Source organism: Vanellus vanellus, assembly GCF_965231255.1.
Source record: "Vanellus vanellus genome assembly, chromosome: 3".
Classification (NCBI taxonomy): Eukaryota; Metazoa; Chordata; class Aves; order Charadriiformes; family Charadriidae; genus Vanellus; species Vanellus vanellus.
In genome coordinates, this window is record NC_138907.1 from 35,029,153 (window position 1) to 35,049,970 (window position 20,818).

At 36.4% G+C, this 20,818-nt stretch overlaps 1 protein-coding gene across 1 annotated transcript in view; it reads right to left on the reverse strand.

The window, feature by feature from the left end:
• The window catches only part of DNAH8 (dynein axonemal heavy chain 8), a gene marked incomplete at its 3' end in the record, with an annotated part of 150,799 nt that overhangs the window by 91,133 nt on the left and 38,848 nt on the right, over nucleotides 1-20,818 (reverse strand). The window contains exons 26-40 of the mRNA XM_082480246.1: nucleotides 19,823-20,019; nucleotides 18,077-18,203; nucleotides 14,494-14,729; nucleotides 13,388-13,492; nucleotides 12,235-12,348; nucleotides 11,583-11,645; nucleotides 10,640-10,740; nucleotides 9,582-9,719; nucleotides 3,994-4,234; nucleotides 2,773-2,972; nucleotides 2,286-2,439; nucleotides 2,018-2,181; nucleotides 1,769-1,871; nucleotides 1,098-1,202; nucleotides 669-830 (exon numbers count right to left, since the gene is read on the reverse strand). Coding sequence (XP_082336372.1) covers nucleotides 669-830; nucleotides 1,098-1,202; nucleotides 1,769-1,871; nucleotides 2,018-2,181; nucleotides 2,286-2,439; nucleotides 2,773-2,972; nucleotides 3,994-4,234; nucleotides 9,582-9,719; nucleotides 10,640-10,740; nucleotides 11,583-11,645; nucleotides 12,235-12,348; nucleotides 13,388-13,492; nucleotides 14,494-14,729; nucleotides 18,077-18,203; nucleotides 19,823-20,019 — 2,210 coding nt within the window. The remainder of the gene's footprint in view (nucleotides 1-668; nucleotides 831-1,097; nucleotides 1,203-1,768; nucleotides 1,872-2,017; nucleotides 2,182-2,285; nucleotides 2,440-2,772; nucleotides 2,973-3,993; nucleotides 4,235-9,581; nucleotides 9,720-10,639; nucleotides 10,741-11,582; nucleotides 11,646-12,234; nucleotides 12,349-13,387; nucleotides 13,493-14,493; nucleotides 14,730-18,076; nucleotides 18,204-19,822; nucleotides 20,020-20,818) is intronic.

A 20,818-nucleotide genomic window follows, 5' to 3' on the forward strand; every position in this document is an offset into this window, starting at 1 on the left:
TACAGCTTTAAGATAATTCTATTAAATATTTAAGTATACTGACTTTTTTTTTTTAAATTAGCAATGAAAAACTATATTTGCAGAATTTCTATTAAAAAAAAAATACACCCAGCACTGTACTGATTAGCAAATTACAAAGTCAGAATTTTTACAGGATGGGAAACAATTCATTACTTGTTGATTAAATTTATGGATTACCAGTAAGATGAAAGAGTCTCTAGGCAAACTAGAATCCTTCAAGATAGGCTTCCACTAGGACTGCATTATCATAGTGACAAGTATATGAACTATGAGGTAAATCTTGTAAATTATGAGATAAATAATCATACTCATAGCTCTTGCAATCTTAAATTATGAGAGAGAAATCAATCTGCACGTGTAATTTTTATTTGCATCTGAAAGGGGTTCAATATCCATCACAGAAAATATAAGCTCTACTTTACATTCTTCAAAAGAAGAAAAAAGTAATTTTAGAGTAGATTACATGAAAAATATTAAGCTATATTTAGGGTACCAAAATTGAAATCAGCATTCTACTGAGTAGATCCATATCCTTGCTTCCTCTGTGAAAACTTCCTCAGATAGACAATCCTCTATGCTCTTTATATCCCACCTCTCCCCACACACTACCCAGACTGCACACAAAAATCCACATCTTGTAACCTCACCTGTGCTGGGAAGTGATTAAGAAAATTCAGCAACTGATATCCTGGGTCACTAATTTGGTAATATGCTGCCCTAATTATACCATGCAATGAAATCTGCTGCACACGCAATAAATCCTGCAACCAAAGTTCTACTGGTCCTTTTGCAATCACTGGAGTGTCCAACTGAAAAATTAGTAAAAGTAAAAGGTACAAAATAGAACACAGTTACCAAACTTTTCTCCAAGAACCCAATAGTTACTAAATTTCTATTCAAGACAACTACAGATTTAATTTCAATAAGCATACTAGAAATTTATTTAATGAAGCTTTGTTACACCAATCCTTGAAATGTTAATTTGTAATTAACAATAATTCCATTTAATATATATTTATATGTCCAATAATAGAATGATTTATCTATTAACAACAACAAAAAATTCAGATAATTACTGGAATTTTTTCTCCTTCTCTTGATACAACTGCCAGTATGCGATCATAATCCTTTGGGTGGAAGTCTACTTCATTTATATTGTCAGATATGGAAGGAAGATGTGGCTGTAAGGACAATTCAGAAGTCGTTCAGTGTAAATATGTAACACTAGTAAACAGAAAGAAATCTCAAATAAGGTTATCCTGCAAAGGTTTATCTGAACCTACAGATGAATATCAGGCCACCTTTAAGTAATAATTACAAAAATTATTGTGTAGGATTTTACCTCCATTTGCTGTTTTTTTTACAGTTTCCAGAGGTGATCTAGCAGAACAGAGATCGGCCATTGTGTGAGATCACCTATATCAATCAACCCTCAGTAACAATCCAGACTAGCTGGACGAATTTTGCAATATGCAAAGAGGGAAAGTCTTACAGGGTCCCTTCTGTTAGCTTAGTTGTGAAATGAACCACTAGCAAATTGCTTGATGAGACCATATTCTAGTGTTCTTCATTCTGAAGATTTTTTTGAAGTACAGATATCCATTTCATATTTGTTAAATACTAAAGAACATAAACAAATTTTTTTCTCAAAGTTTATAAGAAGAAAATGGTTACATCTGAATTTATTAAATGCTTTTCCATATTCCTTTTTTTTTTTATAAGCAGAAAAAAATCACTAAGGTTGTACCTGAATTGTATGAGAATCACTTGCTTGTCCAAGAATTTCCAGAAGGGCAGGATCAGAAACAAAAAAGAATCTAGGAAACAGTAGTCTTTTCTTCTCTAAGTATCTTTAAAATGGAACAAGATTTTTATTAGAATATTTCAGCTCTTCAATTTCTTCTACATAAGAAGGAAAGTCAGACTGAAATACTATTAATATCTCATTTAAACTATTTACAAAATAATAATGCACTAAAAATCAAACAATTCATACCCTGTAAGTGATTTCTGACATACTTCCAACTGTTCATGTAAATGAGGGAGAAGTTGCTCCATAGTCTCATCTCCAACACAGCAGTTAATTACATTTGGGTTTTCATGAGCTCGTTGCATTATTCTTATCCATGACTTGTCAATATTCTGAAAACGCTTTGCTTCCTATAAATAGCAAACACATAAGTACTTTCACAGCATAATCTGTTGGAAATTATTACACAGATAGCTTTTAACACACAATAATAGGCAAGCATTGTAAAGTTTACCTGGGGTAACTGTTTTGCAATATCTCCCCCTACAAAAACAGCTTCAAGATAAATCCAGAGGTTCTGCACAACCAGCCATTCTTCAATTATGTCCGTAGAGCTGCTTAGTTTATAAATCCAACTCTGAATTTCCTTTTTAAATGGTGCATTATATCTAGAAAAGGATGAGAAGCAGAAATTTTTTAATTCTAGATAAGGCTATTATAAAATAAATACTTACAATAGTGAAAAAAACCCACCCAAACAACACCTGATACACTTGGAGCAAGAAGCAGCTCATAGAAAGGTTCTACCAGCTTGATTACATTCAAGTATATTGAGAAAATAGTTTGCTGCTAATACCTGGAAGTCTTCCACTTGAGGATTTTTTTTCATTAGACATCGTAATACTCTTTCTCATTAAAAAATAATATTCCATTCAAATTTACTGCTGATTTAGCCTAATATGTGTTTCTGAAAATACCATGCACAATCAATTTAAAAATACCTATTGGTCAGTAAAGAGCCAAGAATCATTAAACTGTCCTCCATCAATGTTATAATTTCTGATGATTCAGTTCCCTTTAACAGTAACTGTCCTCTCCCTTTGAATGATGAAAAGCTCAGAATTTGGCTTCCCCAAATGTCAGCTATTTGAGATAGTTTGGCTTCTATATCTTTTTCCTTTGTAGCAGATATGCATATATCCTGCAAAGAAAGACCCAATTTTAGAAACTTCATTCTTCAGGAATGAAATCTTTCCTAATATTACACATCTAGTAATAGAATACTTAAAGACAATGTATGAAATCTTATAAAATAGTGCAGAAATGTGTCACACAAATGCAGACACCACACTACTGATTTTACCCGCTCAAATTACATGTATAGATAAATGAAAAATGCACACTTGGATATGCATGCATATACCATTTCTGTGGTGTCACATTTTGTTATTTCTGCATAACCAGATTTCTGAACCATCATTTCTACAAGGTTTAGGGTAGTGATGTAGACTCATCACCAGATGAGTCTCAATCTTATCACATCTAAATTTATAGAATCACAGAATCTAAGAATAGTATAGGATGGAAAGGTCATCAAGTCCTACGTTCCATTCAAATCAGAGCTTTATTCAAATTAAGCAATCACCTTGGAATGCTTCCATATAAATCAAGTAAGAATATAACAATAGCTTTTGCACACATATTTACCCTACTCCATTGAGAGTTTTTTCAGGTTATGTGGGGGATCTTTAGAAGTTGTATGGTTCAGAAGAAGCCATAAAGATCTAGAAAAGTATTCATATTAAATATTAATAAGCATGAAGCCTTTTTCTAAAATTTCTGATTTGTTTACAAATCCTTAAAGCAGCCACGCAGTTAAAAAATTAGGTGACCACAATAATTTGAAGTTTTGTTTGCATTTTTTTCCTGTTTAAAAAGGGCTAAAAAACAATCATAGAAAATAGACCAGGAAGAATGTGAAGAGATTATCTAGAAATAAGTGCCCAAAGATTGCAGCTGCTATGTCTGTCTTTGTTCATATGGATAAGAACTGCTAAATAAAATGTAAATTATTTTAAACTAGTGTGGCGTGATTGAGTCAAGGACTTTAAAGAAGTAAAAAAACATGTTTTTAAAAGTGATCACTTTGTAAGTAATCATATTATTTCTTTTTCTGACCATAAAAAATGAACAAGGAGGGGAAAAAAATTGTATGTACCTACCTCAATATCATCTTTATGTTTAAGAATTGGTGCTTCCATGATGTTTCGAAGGCAAAAGGAATCAGATTCTATATCAAATTGATGTCCTGTTGTTTCTGCAATACGATCCCAGTGTCTTTGTTTCATTGCTTTGTCACTCATCATTTCCAACAAATAACAAGACTCACTAAAATCATCAATTTTTTTCTTGAGATCTAAAAACGCTTGCCAGTGTTGGAGTCCTTTAGGTAGTCTACGGCACCTGCAGTTGAATTAAATTGCTTCAGTAGTAAATGTCTCTTTTTGTCAAAACAGGAATTGTTTAAAAATTGTAAAAACAGACAAGGAGATATGAAGTAGCTTGTATTGAGGTCAACTTTTTCTACGTAAAATTGCAATTCGTGTCAAATAGTCTATCTTTTTAGTAAGAACCAATCCAAATGCCCTACTAACAAATCATAAGATTTAACAGTTTTAACTACTGTTGTTCTTCACAAATAGACAGAAATATTGCAGTTTGCATTAAAACATAGCTTATCTGCTGCTTATCATCACAAACTCTTTATTGGCATACAGAAAAACAGAGCAAAATTAGTTAAATTTCACATATGTAATCATTGTACAAATATAATGGGGATGGACTCTTTATCAGGGAGTGTAGCGACAGGATGAGGGGTAATGGTTTTAAACTGAAAGAGGGTAGATTTAGATTAGACATCAGGAAGAAATTCTTTACTGTGCAGGTGGTGAGACACCAGAACAGGTTGCCCAGAGAAGCTGTGGATGTCGCATCCCCAGAAGTGTTCAAGGACAGGTTAGATGGGGCTTTGAGCAACCTAGTGTAATGGAAGGTGCTCCTGCCCGTGGCAGAGGGATTGGAACTAGATGATCTTTAAGGTCCTTTCCAACCCAAACCATTCTATGATAATATAATATTTACTTCAATTTACAATTCCAGTAATACACATGGCACATATTTACATACAAGTTCAGAAACAGATGTGAAAATTAAAAAGATATAACCAACTTCTCCTCTAGTTTTGCTTAGTGGTCCTGAAGCTATTCCCTAAGAAAATGAAAATTATTTACTTCTAAAGGGGAAAACCCCAGCAAAACAGTCAAATGAATATTCACCTCTTTGACCACACTTTTACAGAGCCTACATGGTAAGAATTAAGCAGTTGACCCCCCACAGGAATGTCCTAATGTAAATTATAAAGTATATTCTTAGCAGGAAAAGTAATAAACCCTGGGTCATATTTCCCTTGGTTTTGCATCCTTTGTCACTTATCTCTCTATCTCCCACTGATACAGTTTAATATTTTCTATAATCCAGTACAATACAGCAGTCTGTGTCTGGTTTAGGGCTACGTTGGTGCTGTGTGGTTGCCAGTACCTTCAGGTTGACTAGCTCCCCGGTTGCTGCCAAATAGAACATTTGATACCTGCCTGCCTTTCCTTGAGGGGTGAAAGTATTTTGTTTCTTTTTTGACTACTGTGAAGTTTTGACTTTTATAAAACTCATAGGCATTTAAGGTTATTTTGTGAGAAATCTGCCGTGTTGAATGTTGAAACTAGCCAATAGATTAAAAAAACAATTATTCGAGAATGCTGAAAAAGAGAAGCATAGACATGGTCAGACAGTGACATCACAGATCACCTTTTTTCCTTCGAAAACCAGGCAAAACATCTGAAGGACTTTTTACAAGGGCATGTACTGATAGGACAAGGGGGAATGGCTTCAAGCCAAAGAAGGCATATTTAGATTAAATATTAGGAAGAAATTTTTCACTCTGAGGGTGGTAAGGCACTGAAACAGGTTGCCCAGAGAAGTTGTTGAGGCCCCATCCCTGGAGGTGTTCAAGGCCAGGCTGGATGGGGCTTTGAGCAACCTGGTCTAGTGGGAGGTGTCCATGCCTATGGCAGGGGGGTTGGAACTTTATGATCTTCAAGGTCCTTTCCAACCTAAACCATTCTATGATTCTAAATTACTCTGTTTGCAGCCATTCTTTTCATTCATTATTAAAGACTTAATATGTCGGGTTCAGTGATTTGGGACACAGGAATTGGACACAGCAAAGATGCAGATTTTGAATGACATGCGGCAGGTTCCAAAGCCAAAGTCTTAGGAGTTATCCTTACTGAGTCTTATGAACCATTTCAATGCATCACACTCACAGACCCTCATCCTCATGGGTGACTTCAACCACCCCGACATCTGTTGGAAGGGTAACACAGCCAGGCATAGGCAGCCCAGGAGGTTCTTGGATTGCATTGAGGACAACTTCCTTCTCCAAGTGGTTGAGGAGCCAACAAGGAGAGGAGCTATGCTCGACCTTGTTCTTTCCAACAAGGAGGGGCTGGACAGAGATAGAGCTGAGGTACTCAATGACTTTTTTGCCTGAGTCTTCACTGGCAAGGACCGCAGCCGCACTGCCCATGACATAGAATGCAAAGATGAGGATTGGGAAAATGGAGAACCGCCCACTGTAGGTGAAGATCAAGTGCGAGACCACCTGAGGAATCTGAAGGTGCACAAGTCCATGGGACCTGATGAGAGACATCCGCAGGTCCTGAGGGAACTGGCAGATCAAGCGGCTAAGCCACTAGCCATCATATTTGAGAAGTCGTGGAGGTCTGGCAAGGTTCCTGCCGACTGGAAAAGGGGAAACATAACCCCTATTTTCAAAAAGGGAAACAAGGAAGAGCCAGGGTACTACAGGCCAGTCAGTCTCACCTCTGTGCCTGGCAAGATCATGGAGCAGATGCTCCTGGAAACTCTGCTGAGGCACATAGAACACAAGGAGGTGATTGGCGACAGCCAGCATGGCTTCACCAAGGTCAAGTCATGCCTGACAAATTTGGTGGCCTTCTACAAAGGGGTTACAGTGGCAGTGGACAAGGGAAGACCAACTGATGTCATCTACTTGGATTTGTGCAAAGCGTTTGACACTGTCCCACACAATATCCTGGTCTCTAAATTGAAGAGACATGGTTTCAACAAATGGACCACTCCATGGATAAAGAACTGGCTGGACGGTCTCACTGAAAGAGTTGCGGTCAAGAGCTCGATGTCCAAGTGGAGACAAGTGACAAGTGGCATTCCTCAGGGGTTGGTACTGGGGCCTGTACTGTTCAATGCCTTTGTCGGCGACAGGGACAGTGGGGTTGAGCGCACCCTCAGCAAGTTTGCCAATGATACCAAGCTCTTTTGTGAGGTAGACATGCTGGACGGGAGCGATGCCATCCAGAGGGATCTGGACAGGCTGGAGAGATGGGCCCAAGCCAACCTCATGCAGTTCAAGAAGGCCAAGTGCAAGGTCCTACATCTGGGTCGGGGTCCCAAGCACAAATACAGGCTCGGCAGGGAATGGCTGGAGAGCAGCCCTGCAGAGAAGGACCCGGGCGTGCTGATTGACAAGAAGCTCAACGTGAACGGCAATGTGCGATCACAGCCCAGAAGGCTAACTGTATCCTGGACTGCATCAGAAGAAGCGTGGCCAGCAGGTCAAAGGAGGTGATTCTGCCCCTCTGCTCCACTCTTGTGACACCCCACCTGGAGTACTGCATCCAGCTCTGGAGTCCCCAACATAAGAAGGACATGGACCTGCTGGAGCGTGTCCAGAGGAGAGCCACGAGGATGATCCAAGGGCTGGAGCACCTCTCCTATGAGGACAGGCTGAAAGAGTTGGGGCTGTTCAGCCTGGAGAAGAGAAGGCTCCAGGGAGATCTTATTGCGGCCTTCCAGTACCTAAAGGGGGCCTACAGGAGAGCTGGGGAAGGACTTTCTACTAGGGCATGTAGCAATAGGACGAGGAGGAATGGCTTTAAACTGGAAGAGGGCAGGTTCAGATTGAACATTAGGAAGAAGTTTTTCACTTTGAGGGTGGTAAGGCACTGGAACAGGTTGCCCAGAGAGGTTGTTGAGGCCCCATCCCTGGAGGTGTTCAAGGCCAGGCTGGACATGGCACAGACAAGATACTGCCAATTAGGCATCTGTCAATTCCTTGCTTCTTTGAGAGACTCTTAAGCCTTGAAATTCTACCAGTACATGTAACCTCAAATTTGGGAAAGAAAATCATCATTTGGCACATGTTTCCTTCAAAGGTTATTAGTCTCTGGTTAATGTTTCCCAGTTAGAAATTAAGAAATAATGCAAATCTAAGACTCAACCTTCAACTCTGTCAAAATTGCAAATTCAAAACTATGGAATTTCTTCACTTACTGATTTTATGACTTATAATGACATATTCCATGTATCAGTTAACCTTCTGGAAAATGTATATTTACTAGACTACCATGACACCCTGGATTAGTAGTTAAAAAGAAAATAAAAGAATTTCCATATTCTGTAGCACGGATCCCCTCCCCGTTAGGAAGGTTGTGCTACTATTTTTGGGTTACCTGAACCCATCAGCGTGATAAGCCATGAAAAACTGCCGAAGTAATGCCAAGAGGTAAGATATATTGACAATATGGAGAATAGAAAGAAATGATGGGTAAATAGGTGGGATGAGCACTTAACAGCCTAAGAAATAGCTATTTATACTGAAGGTTCTTCTCTTCACTGCAGATACAAAAGTAATTGCCCCTTTATAAACTTCTACTTGAACTACCTTAAACAAATGTTAATTTCAGAGCTTTTGTGGAGCTCTGTATTTCCACAATTAGACTTTAACGTTATCTAAGATTAATTTAAAGCTGTTTTAATAGGCCTGCACTGCTCTATAACTGCAGTACAGACATATTTTAAAATACTAAGTACTGGCACAGGTACAAATGTACATCATTTAGTCATGCCTTTATTTTGGAAATTAATAATTAAAGATTCTGGAGTATTGTTCTAATAGGAGGTCTGGGGTGCAAAGAAAGTGCCAAGAAAGCTGAGTTGTTTTAGGATGGAACTTGCCAAGCTTATAACAGGACTCTATTAGGTAGCAGGAGAGCTGGGGACGGCACTCAATGCTGCACTTATTCTGTTGTAAAATAATCCTTGTCCTAGTTTTCTGTATTGTATTTCTTCCCAAAATAATATAGTTACTTTTGAAAATACGAAAAATAGAGTTAAATTAAAAGGTTAGAAAACATTTCTGAATCAAACTAAGTACATCCAATCCCCTCAACAGTGTCAAAACCATTTTAATCTTTCGTCATTGCTGCAATATTTTTTGCAAAACTTTTTTACAAATCCCTACTATTTAAGACATTCAGCATTGTTAATGTATTTGAAAGAGGAGAAATGTTTTTTAAAAGGATAAAATATTTTTAAAGATTCAGAAATGTTATTCTTGCATTCAGGACTTAAAAATCAATGGGTTAATCCTCCTAGTTGAGTAACTTAACTGTTACAAATAAACTTTCAGCTCTCCTAACATCTTGTTTGGTTTAGCTAAGGAAATCGATCGTGTGCCTTTCGATTATCAAAACTATAGGTAAAAGGCTGGTTAACTGAAGGTATAGTGTGATTCCATTCTTCCTTGAAGAATCTTATTACTTTATGACAAACTTTATTATGGAAGTTTTGTATTTAAGTATATCAAATAGCTTTACTGAAGTCACCTAAATCTCAATGCATTTAACATCAGTTATAATTCATATTATGAACATACCTGTTTCGAAAATCGAGAAGTTCAGCATTAATTTTTTCAATATCTACATCTGTCCAAAGTATCTCATAATAACCATTGATATTGTTTATTACAGTATCATATAATCCATACAATTTCTGAAGCAAGCTTAACTCCTTCCTGGGAAAAAAAAATGATACCAACAATTTCAATCAGCTATGTGGATATCTCACAATAGTTAAATAGATGCTATATGTAATATTACTGGAAAAAAAAAAGGCATAGATCAATTAGATCACGTTTCTTAATGTAGTAAATGCACTTCATTAATAAAATCCACAAAAAAGAGCAGGCAGTTGGTACTAAGGACCTAATATACACACTAAACATATGTGGGGGAAGTTTTACTTTGGTCTAGTTCTATAAAACTTCCATTCATCCAAAACGAACCTAGCTTATGTACCCTGAGCTGGCTCTGCAGTGCAAAGCAAAGCATGGCAAGTGGGGGACAATTAGTCAATTTACTTTGGAAGCACTCTCTGAATCTGAACTAAAATGCTGATATCTAAAAAACAGCCAGAAAGGATTGGTTTCTCATCTGGTGTGAATCACCTTCAAACCACTGAAATGGCTGCTGCAGAAACTTTAGAATCTGATTCTCATTTGTACAGTGGCTCAAAAAATTCAGACTTTCATAAAATTTCTACTTATATTTTTCATATATGTTGATACACTCACCTTTCCTTGCCTCTTCCTTGTTTGCTCTTTGTATCATATCTTAATACATAATGCTAAATTTACTTCTCTACTTATGTATAAGGTTTGGGGTTTTTTTTTAGGCCATGGTATTCTGCTCCTTTATATAGTAGCATTTACATGTAATAAAATAATCTGGTATGGTTCTGTTACCATAATAAACAAATACAATTATTTTTATTGGCAAATTCATTAAACCTCTTAAAATTTTCATTAACTTTTCGTTTTTATTTAATTTAAGGCAATGGAAACTTTCCATATTGTAATATTTCCCTCTCTGGTGTAACCTAAGCCTTTCCAACGTAAATAATAAACATCTAAGACAGCTGTATTTCCACAGTTACCTGACTTTATGCAAAACTTCATAGTCTGTGACAGGCAACCCAAACAACTGTTCACCAGATGAGTATGTGATAAACTTTCTCCACAGCTCATCAAAGTTAGCCTGATAAAATTAGGATTCATACAGACAAAATGAAAATATGTTCATAATGTATGTTTTAATTTAAAATTGTCTAATGTTGCCATGAAAAAGTATAACTGCTGTCCAAAGGATACAATCACCATAGAAAAATGTAAAGAATGATTTTGGCAGTTACTATCTATAAATACAAAGCATTCTCTTGGTGAAATAATAAATACAGTAAATTCAAGCAAAAACTCTCAATTTTCAGTACATATTAGATGCATCAAGAGGTTTAAGCACCTTCTGTTAGTTACTTAGTGCTTTTCAAAAACTTTGAATTTACTTTTTACAGAGTCTATATAATATGTAAGAGGTTCACAAAAGTCCTGCTGAAAAAAAATCTTCAAGTTACTATAACTTGCAGAGAAAGGAAGTAGGAATAGAAATAGATTAAAAACTAATTATGGGTTTCATAACAAACAAATATCTACTTGAAAGACAATTATCTAATGGAAAATGTGATCTTTGAAAGATTAAAAGATTGGCTTATGTGACTGATATGTAACCTGGCTTCTTTCCAGTCATTATCAAGCTGCTGTACTTGACTCTTCCCTATTCTACCGTTTTTATTCAAGTTGACAATTTCTGCTCACAAAATGGAGAGTGAAGCAAGGTTATGCATCAGTCAATCAATCCATCAATCCATTAAGGAAAACATTGCCTGATAGAAATAATTAGTATAATTAACATAATACTACACAGAATATCCACCAATACACATTTACTAAAGATTGTAAACGTATCTTTTTCTAAACATGTTATGATAAGCAAGAGCATAGCTAATTTTAATAATTTGGAAACTCCACAGTTAATTTTCTTACCTGAAAGATCTGTAGCCTATTACTGGCTTCCTGAGGTGCAATACTTGGAATCATAGGTCCTTCCTTTCAAACAAGCAGTTAACAAAAATTGAATATTAATGCTCAAAGTGACTGAAGGTCACTGTAATTTTACAGGTTATCACAAAATGCATATTTTTTTGGTAGTCAAAATCCAATCAAGCCATGTATCTTGGTAATGCAATGCTTACAATGGTAAATCTAAGAAAAGAGAACTTTTATGAAATTGAAAATTCTTCAGCTTAATTAAACTGAATAGGAGTAGACTTTCATTTCTCATATTTTGTTCTTTTGCTGAAAATGAAATAAACAGTGAGTGGCCTAAGACCATCTTTTTTAATGTTGATGTGCGAGCAAAGATGCCACAATATACGCTACAATTTCTAAATTAATTTTTAAATTAAGATGTCATGTCAAGTTGTACCGCCAGGAATTATTTTCTTTCATTACAGAGTTTTGTGCACTGCTATTTCATCATACTGAAAAGTTTGACCTACAATGTTGACCACTTAGCAAACATGGCATCAAACACTCAGTAGCTCAGTACAATAAAATTGTTGCACCAAACTGCTGCAAACCAGAAATATTGAAAAACTAACTACAAGTCTTACAGGTAACTACTAAATTAATTTACCGTTTCATAAGACGTTTCAAAGTTTGAGACATCCTCCTGAAAAACTGCAACTGATTCTAGCAAATTACTCTTAAATTTGGGCTGAACTTGAACCAACTCATCTTGAACTCTGGTCTGACATACAAAAGATTAAAATCAAAGTTATTTCCTTAAAAATCAGGAAGATATTTAAGTTTTATATAAATCAAAGTTATAAGTGAAAAGTATTAAAATTCTGAACAAAAATTATTTGAAGCTAAATAGATTTTTTTTCCTGTTATGTTGTTCTATGTTCAATTTTTTAAATTAAAAGTGGAAAGAAAAAAAAAAACAAAAACAAAAACCATAAAACCCCAAATCTTTCCTCCACCTTTAAGTGAACATGTTCCATTACAAGGGTGTGGGGAAACAAATGGACATAGGAAAGGGGTGAAAAAAAAAAAAAATCATATTTTCTTCCTTCCCTCCCTCCAAAAAAACTATCAAAACCCAAAGTGTTAGGGTCCTCTTCCTCATGGATGGCTCAGCCTTCTCTTAAACAAATTCCTTACTCTTTGTTCAAAAGCTTGAGAAAAAAGAACAAAGAACTGCATGAAATGCAACTGTAAAATATATACTTGAGCTCAAGTCCTTTCCAGAGTGACTAATCTACGGGATAGGATCTAACTTAATTGTTCCAACAATATATCTACATATTGCTATCTAGTCTTCAACATTTCAGGAAAATATTCAATAAACATCGAGCTTTTGAGGGATATAAGGCTGTCCTAAGCAATAAAGGTAAATGTGCAACCATCACTTAAAGGTAAGGGCACTGGAAAAGTATGCACTTCTTAAAAACAGGTAATCTAAGGGTAGCAAACTTCCTCATCAGACACGAATGACAAAAAATGGAAATGGAGAAGGGCAGACAGAGCAAAAAGAAACATAATAAATTTATCATTGTCTTGCAGGTTTTAAGCATATATCTAAAAGCTACAAGAATATTTAATATTAAAGAGCTCTATAAAAATAAAACTAGAAAATGAACACATTAGTCAAAGATATAGACACTAGTGTTCAAGTGAGGCCAAGAGTGAGAAGCCAGAGTGCAGTGACAATTGGTCCCACACTGTCATTTATAGTCTGAAAAAAACACATGAAGACAAATGGAAAATATGTTTTATATACTTACAGCTTTGGTCTGTAATTTATTAAAAGAATATCTGAGTGTATCAACCCCTTCTGATTCCTCTTTTGTAACCTCAATTTCAAATGTATTTAAAATGGCATAGGCTTCCTAGATGAAAAAGTAAAATCTTAGGAATTACGCATTTTAAGTTCATTTGCAAGAATATAGATCCAATGTGTAAGAAACATTTCAAAGAAAATCTGTTCATGTAATTTAGGCATAAAATATTGATTTGTTTTTTTAAAATAAGGATGATGAATGAAGAACTAGGGAACAACAGTAAAAAACATGTTTTTAAAGATGTCTTGGATGAAATAGCAGAAATATATATTAAACTGAAATAAATTTAATATTAAAAATACCTAAAATTTTATCATCTCAGTGTTATTGTTATTCTACTGATCTACATTCCACCTGAATGTAGATTTTGATGAATTTTTCCTAACTTTGAATAATTATGCACACTAAACTACACATTTTTAAATGTTTTGCCATATCATCTATAAAGTATTTATTACTATATGTTTGCCAAACTATCAAATCACTGCGTATGTATCTGTTACAGAATGAACCTTTCTTATCACTTGTTCTCATTGGCAATTTGTTTGCATATCTTCTGCTTTATTATCCTCCTCCTACACATGTGGCATTATTTAAAATTAAGGTTATTTTCATATTTTATAGTTTCCCAATAGATAGGCAAAAGATTTGCTAATGAAGACAAACAACAGTGTGCACTATGTTAGCTGCTCCTTTGACCTGTGACTTGTATTCTGTGCAATTTGTGACGGTTGATAAACACAGTTGTTTATTCCATGCAGATATCTACACTTAGATTTCTCTCCTGTTCAGCTTCTGAGAGGTGTAGACCGAACACCAAAGTTGAAAGGGGCCTCTGGAGATTGTCCAGTCCAACCTTCCCTGCTCAGAGCAGGGTCACCCGAATCAGATTTCCCAGGACCATGTCCAGTCAGGTTTTTAATATCTTCAAGGATATCTTCAAAGATCCTTCAGGACAGTAAACTGATTGTTTGGGTTCTCAGTTTATCTTATGACTCCTATTATATAGTGTTGTTATAATAAAGATAAAGAATTAAAAGTCATCTTACTTCAATAGGTCCCAGAGTCATATCCATTTGTATTTTATTATCACGTATGACAGATAAAGCTTCCATTGCAAATCTGACATCATCCAAGTCATGCAGAGGTCGAGACAATTTCTTCAAGTATTCAGTTATGAACGACATCATGTCTGTCATTTTCTTTTTATATTCCTCATTTAAGTAACGACAGAGGAGCATCTTCCAGGCTTTGGCTTCAATCGCTAGAGCTATTTTCAGTGGTCCTTATTTAAAACAAATAAATAAATAATTCAATAACATCTTAATTTTTTTCTGTAAAAAAACCCACATCAGCACACCTTTTTTTAACAGCAATTAGGACAAGCAGACAGGTAATCCGATTACTGCATTTTAAAAGTTTCAAACCAATTTCAACTATAATTAAATACGTTTCTGTTGTTTTATTACATGTTATGATATCTGTAAAATATATTGGTAAGCTTATCTAATAGAACACATAGAGAAGATGAAAAAAGAAGAAAAATGCCTACTTATGAATGTAGATTCTCAGAGAATACTTTTGATATATATTAACCAAATGCATAAATATAGGTGATAGGTAAATAGTTTATACCCATTATGGAAATGGTATCTTGGGATTTCAATATTGAGAGTTGGAATACTTCACAACAAAACTGTAAAGTGTCAAACCATATTATATAAACACAAACCAACACTGAAGAGACAGAAAAGCCAGTCATTGGCACTCTAACTTACTATCAGAATAAATTGGGATTTTAATGGGCAACATTTTGTACTCTGGTGAAAGAAACGAAAGATAGTAACAGCTTATAACCCCTTCTGCTCATAAAAAAATTTGCAGCAGATATGGTTTCTTTTTTAATACAGTGGATATTAGCATTAAAAATCTGATTCTTGAAGGCCAGGGGTAATTCAAGAAAGTATTGTACCCTGTCCAGAAGCTAGAATATGTAAATGACAATAAATCAATTCCCAAACCTAAATTGACACCAATAAAAATACCTGCTTCCCCAGATGATAAAAACACTTAACATCCTTGTTCTTGAACCTAGAGGACTTGGCTCCCTCTGATGCAGTGGTCACAGATGAGGGAGTAGTGTGACGCTCAACAAAATCTATTTTCTTTTGGATACACTGCTTATTATCACTCTTGGCCACAGAATAATAGACAGCAAGGGTTTTCCAGAGTGGTTTCATTAATAAACTGCATCTAGGAACTAGATGAGGATATGCAGTCAGCCGTTTTTTTTTGCTTATTCACTGAAAGCAAGCTAGGGATAACATGCCACCAAGATCCTGACATGAACTCTAGTCAAAGTGTACAGCTTCTGTCTCCTCTGATGCATGAGGAAGACAAATTGTACAGAGATGATTTCTCAATCTCAAAGTGCGCAGCTTCTGTCTTCTCTGATGTACGAGGAAGGCAAATTGTACAGAGATGATTTCTCAATCTAATTTCTCAGCAGATGGGGGTTGCACATTAGAAACATGGCCACGCTGATATTTGGATAGGGATACATTTACTACTTGCCCCTAGATAGCAACATCTGCCACAGAAAGTAAAAATAAAATAACAGTGACACTGGTCTAGAGAAGATATGTCAGCTACATAATAATCTGTAAGGTGAGAGGGACAAGTGCCATCGAATCGTGAGAGTCGTGGATGTCATCTACCTTGACTTTAACAAGGCTTTTGACACTGTCTCCCATAACATCCTCATTAGGAAGCTGAGGAAGTATGGGCTAGATGAGGTGACAGCAAGGTGGATTGAGAGTTGGCTGCGGGACAGAACTCAGAGGGTTGTGATCAGCGGCACAGAGTCTAGTTGGAGGCCTGTAACCAGTGCTGTCCCCCAGGGGTCAATACTCGGTCCAATTTTGTTTAATATATTCATTAATGACCTGGATGAGGGGTCAGAGTATATCCTCAGCAAGTTTGCTGATGATACCAAACTGGGTGGGGTGGCTGACACCCCAGAGGGCCGTGCTGCCATCCAGCGTGACCTGGACAGGCTGGAGAGCTGGGCAGAGAAGAACCTAATGAGGTTCAACAAAAGCAAGTACAAGGTCCTGCACCTGGGGAGGAAGAATGCTAGGCACCAGTATAGGCTAGGGGCGGACCTGCTGGGAAGTAGCTCGGAGGAGAAGGATCTCGGGGTCGTGGTAGACAGTAAATTATCCATGGCCCAGCAATGTGCCCTTGTTGCCAAAAAGGCCAATGGAATCCTGGGCTGCATAGGGAAGAGTGTGGCCAGTAGGTCGAGGGAGGTCATTCTTCCCCTCTACTCTGCACTGGTGAGGCCACAACTGGAATACTGTGTCCAGTTTTGGGCTCCCCAGTTGAAGAGGGACAGGGAACTGCTGGAGCGAGTCCAGCGAAGGGCAACTAAGATGATTAAGGGATTGGAGCATCTCCCTTATGAGGAAAGGCTGAGAGAGCTGGGACTCTTTAGCCTGGAGAAGAGAAGGCTGAGGGGAGACCTTATTATGACATACAAGTATCTAAAGGGTGGGTTGAAGGAGGATGGAGCCAGGCTCTTTTCAATGGTTCCCAGTGACAGGACGAGGGGTAAGGGGCACAAGTTAGAACACAGGATGTTCCGTTCAAATACATGGAAACACTTCTTTACGGTGAGGGTGACAGAGCACTGGCACAGGCTGCCCAGGGAGGTTGTGGAGTCCCCTTCTCTGGAGATTTTCAAGACCTGCCTGGATGCATTCCTGAGTAATGTGCTCTAGGCAATCCTGCTTTGGCAGGGGAGTTGGACTAGATGATCTCTAGAGGTCCCTTCCAACTCTGAAAATTCTGTGATTCTGTGAAATCCTTGCTTCTTTGTCATAGCACAAATGACTTAATTCTTCAACAAGCTCTTGTCTTGATAGAATATATTTTTCCACACTGGAAAAATGGCTGTTCTTCAGAGTAACATGACCAATGAGTACCAAGTTGTCAGGGCCACAGACGGCCAGGTACTGAGGCACAGTGCTATACAGAACTAAGGGAAAACATGCTGTGTAGGGGAACACATTCCAACGGCAGGCCTTGATGCCAGCTTCTCTATCTTTAAGACACGAGAGGTGGACAGGAAAAGACGTGATATTCTGAGAGCTGTGGATGCTAAACATGGGAATGGCTAAGCAGCCATATCTCCTGCTGAAACAAACCCTGATAGTGAAAAAGAAGCTAAGGCAGCTATGCGCTAGAGTTGCACCCATACCAAAGAAGATGATTTATGCTTTCAATGCTCTTTATAATCACTGGCTGACCTGGTGCCAGAGATGAGTGCCAGGGATGACCAAGTCAGTGTTAATACACATTCATTAACTCTAGTAAGCCTCCATGATAACTTCAACTGCCATGACAGAATTTAATTTCTGCACTCCAAAGAGGAGAAAGCAAGGGGAATGGAGAGTTTTTTCAAGTCAGATTTCTTAGAAGGGTCTGAGTAAGCGCTGGCTGATCAGTCCAGGAGAGCTCTTCAGCAATTTCTATTCATATTTTAATCATTTATTACAGACAATAAACCAAATAACATGACTATTATATTCATTATCTCACTCTACATGTAAAGAGAAGAAAACGTCATACCTGTATGCAATTCAATTGGACCAAGAATAATAATGGGTTTTAAATCTTCCATCTCTTGCTCAAACATAGCATAGTGAAGTATTTCTTCTTTAATTTCAGTCAGAGAAGGACTGCTAGCCAAAAATTCCTGTGTGTAGTTTAAAATGTCAATCAACAAACATCCTTTTTCATATTTTTGGTAAAACAAGTGGCAACAGTTATTCAGGAATTTCTGAAAACATATACCAATATTATACCTGGGTTTAGCCTTCTGTAGCCTTGCTAACATAGTAAAATGCTTGTGATAAAGTATTCAGGTTTATCAACTTCTCTGTCAGTAAGTCTCAAGCTTGATGGGATATTCCAATCAAATTTAACAGAGAAACAGATATCCAAAACATATTAAGTGACTACTGGTTTTGTGAAAATGTGATGCAACAGCAAACAAAAAATACATGCCTGCACTTACAGAAAGACTATACCATTAGCCAAACTATGAGTGAAACAATCACAATAAAACACATTTTCTAAGTAGTTCCATAAGCAGAACTCAAGTTTAGAAAAATTCTGTGATTCTGAAAAGCTGCATTTCAGGAATGATACACAAGAGCTGTATTCAATATGCTTACATTGCATGGTCAAGTAATAAATGCTGAAAACTGTTTCCCACTTCTATTCTTTAGTCTGAGAGTACCCAGACAGGCAGAAGGGTTAGTATAGTGCTAAAGAAAGAATGTCGAAACTAGGGCATGTGTGTATAAAACTTAACTGCATTGTTACTGAGGCTTTCTTTGTAGCAGTATTCCCTTCTTCAGCAGTTACTAGGTCAAATTAATAATATTTATTAGATTAGACTTAAAATTTAATTAGGCTAGTAGTAAATTCTCAGCTCGGCATATAGAATGGGAGGTTTTAGCCCACATGAACTGTATAACTTGCACTGTGACACTCAAAAGATACCAGTGCTCCTCTAGTAAAACAAGGTGATGTGATATAATGGGGTCTCTTAAATAGAAAAGATAAGATTAGGAAAACTCAATTAAGACAAGGTTAAATAAAGTAGATATAGAAGCCAACTTTCTTCTACTGAACATCTAAATTCAAACTCTAAATTAAAACTCTATTGTATAAGGGCAGTGTAAATATTCTGAAGCAGAAGTCCCAGAGACCTCCAGTTCCTGGAAATTAACTTTTTCTTGCTGCAGCAGATGCTAAATTTTTCTACCACACTTGAGGATTCAGCTTACAGTTTAAACAACCAAGAATTGAAGAAAGGAGTCGTCTTGGAATAGAATAATGCAGAATTCACCTCCTAAAACAACTACAGGAAGCATGGTGAATAAAATATGTATTAAACTCAAAATAAACACTCCATAGAGAAAAGTCCACAATTAATTAGCACTGATGCTGTGGGAATTTCTATGGGTTGTGGTATATATCATATCAGACTGGGGTAGTTTCTTGTGGCCTAAAAACCAGAGTTCCACAAACAAAAACAAAAGCAATTAACAAATTAGGACCCATTTATCAGTATCTAGAATGGCACAGAAGCAAGAAAAGCCAAACCTCAACAGAAAAATTAGGTAGCATGCTATTACTTCTGCTTAGGAAATATACTACTATTACTACTGAAAGACAAAATAAGAATTTCAGCTGTTAATGTGTTTTCTACATCATTTTCATTGATTTTTTTCCCTTGCTGTTTTCTGATTTCAAAAGAAAAGATTAATGAAGAGCGGTCCTGTAGGTGATCATCATTACACTCACCTGAATTTTGGCATCTCTATCTTCTGTCCACAGCACCTTGTATTTCTGAAAGTCCTGCAGAACTTCACTAGTTACTTCTCTTATAGAATTCACAGAAGAAGAGAGGAGCACAACTAATTTAGAAATATCTTCATGTTCTGCAACACCTGAGTAAAAATTTCTTAGCTTTCTGACAAGCACAACATCTTCAACTCCTTCTGTAAAATAAAATTATATGTAAATGAATGAATCATTAAAAGTCTGGTTAGAGTTCTCTTTTAAACCTATGCGTGCCAAGTTAAGCAATGATGCTGTTCAGTAAGGCTGAATATCTTTCTTCAAATGTCTGAGTTCTTAATATGAATGTATCAAGTGCTAGGTTCAAGCCAGGCTCTATACAGCTAGAGCAAATTCAATCTAGAGTGAACATTTCCAAATGGAAAGAAAATAGTCTTCTTCATTCATGAATTTCATTTTTCCACTGTAATTTAATTGTACCTGGAATATGACGAGGCCTCATAAACATTCTGTTACTTTATTTTTTGTTTAAATTAATATAATTAAAGGTTTTTAATTGTATAAACTCCTTAAAACAACGTAAGTTTCTAACATCCTTCAAACAAATAACTTGTTATTTTATTTAGTGGTTTCAATAAAGATGCTAAACTTTGCCAAGTCACATATTAATGAGTGCACAAATAAAGTTTGTCATATTTTGGAGCTGCACTTGTTTTACAAATTGCTATTATCAAAGTCTTTTGAGTGTTGTCTGAAAGAGGTTAGAACTGAATGTAAAAGAAAAAAGAAAAAAAAAAAAAGATGAGATTTTTCTAAAGCTCTTGCCTCCAAATAGACTTTCAAAGGCAGTTTAGACACTGGTAGCTGCTGCTGCAGTTACACTGTTTATGTTGAAACAGGAGCCCTGTCTCCTTTAAGAACTACAAGTAAGCTCAAACAGAAGGAAAATAAAATGCAATTTATCATGTCCTTCCCTCATCTTTGATGAATTGCTGTGAC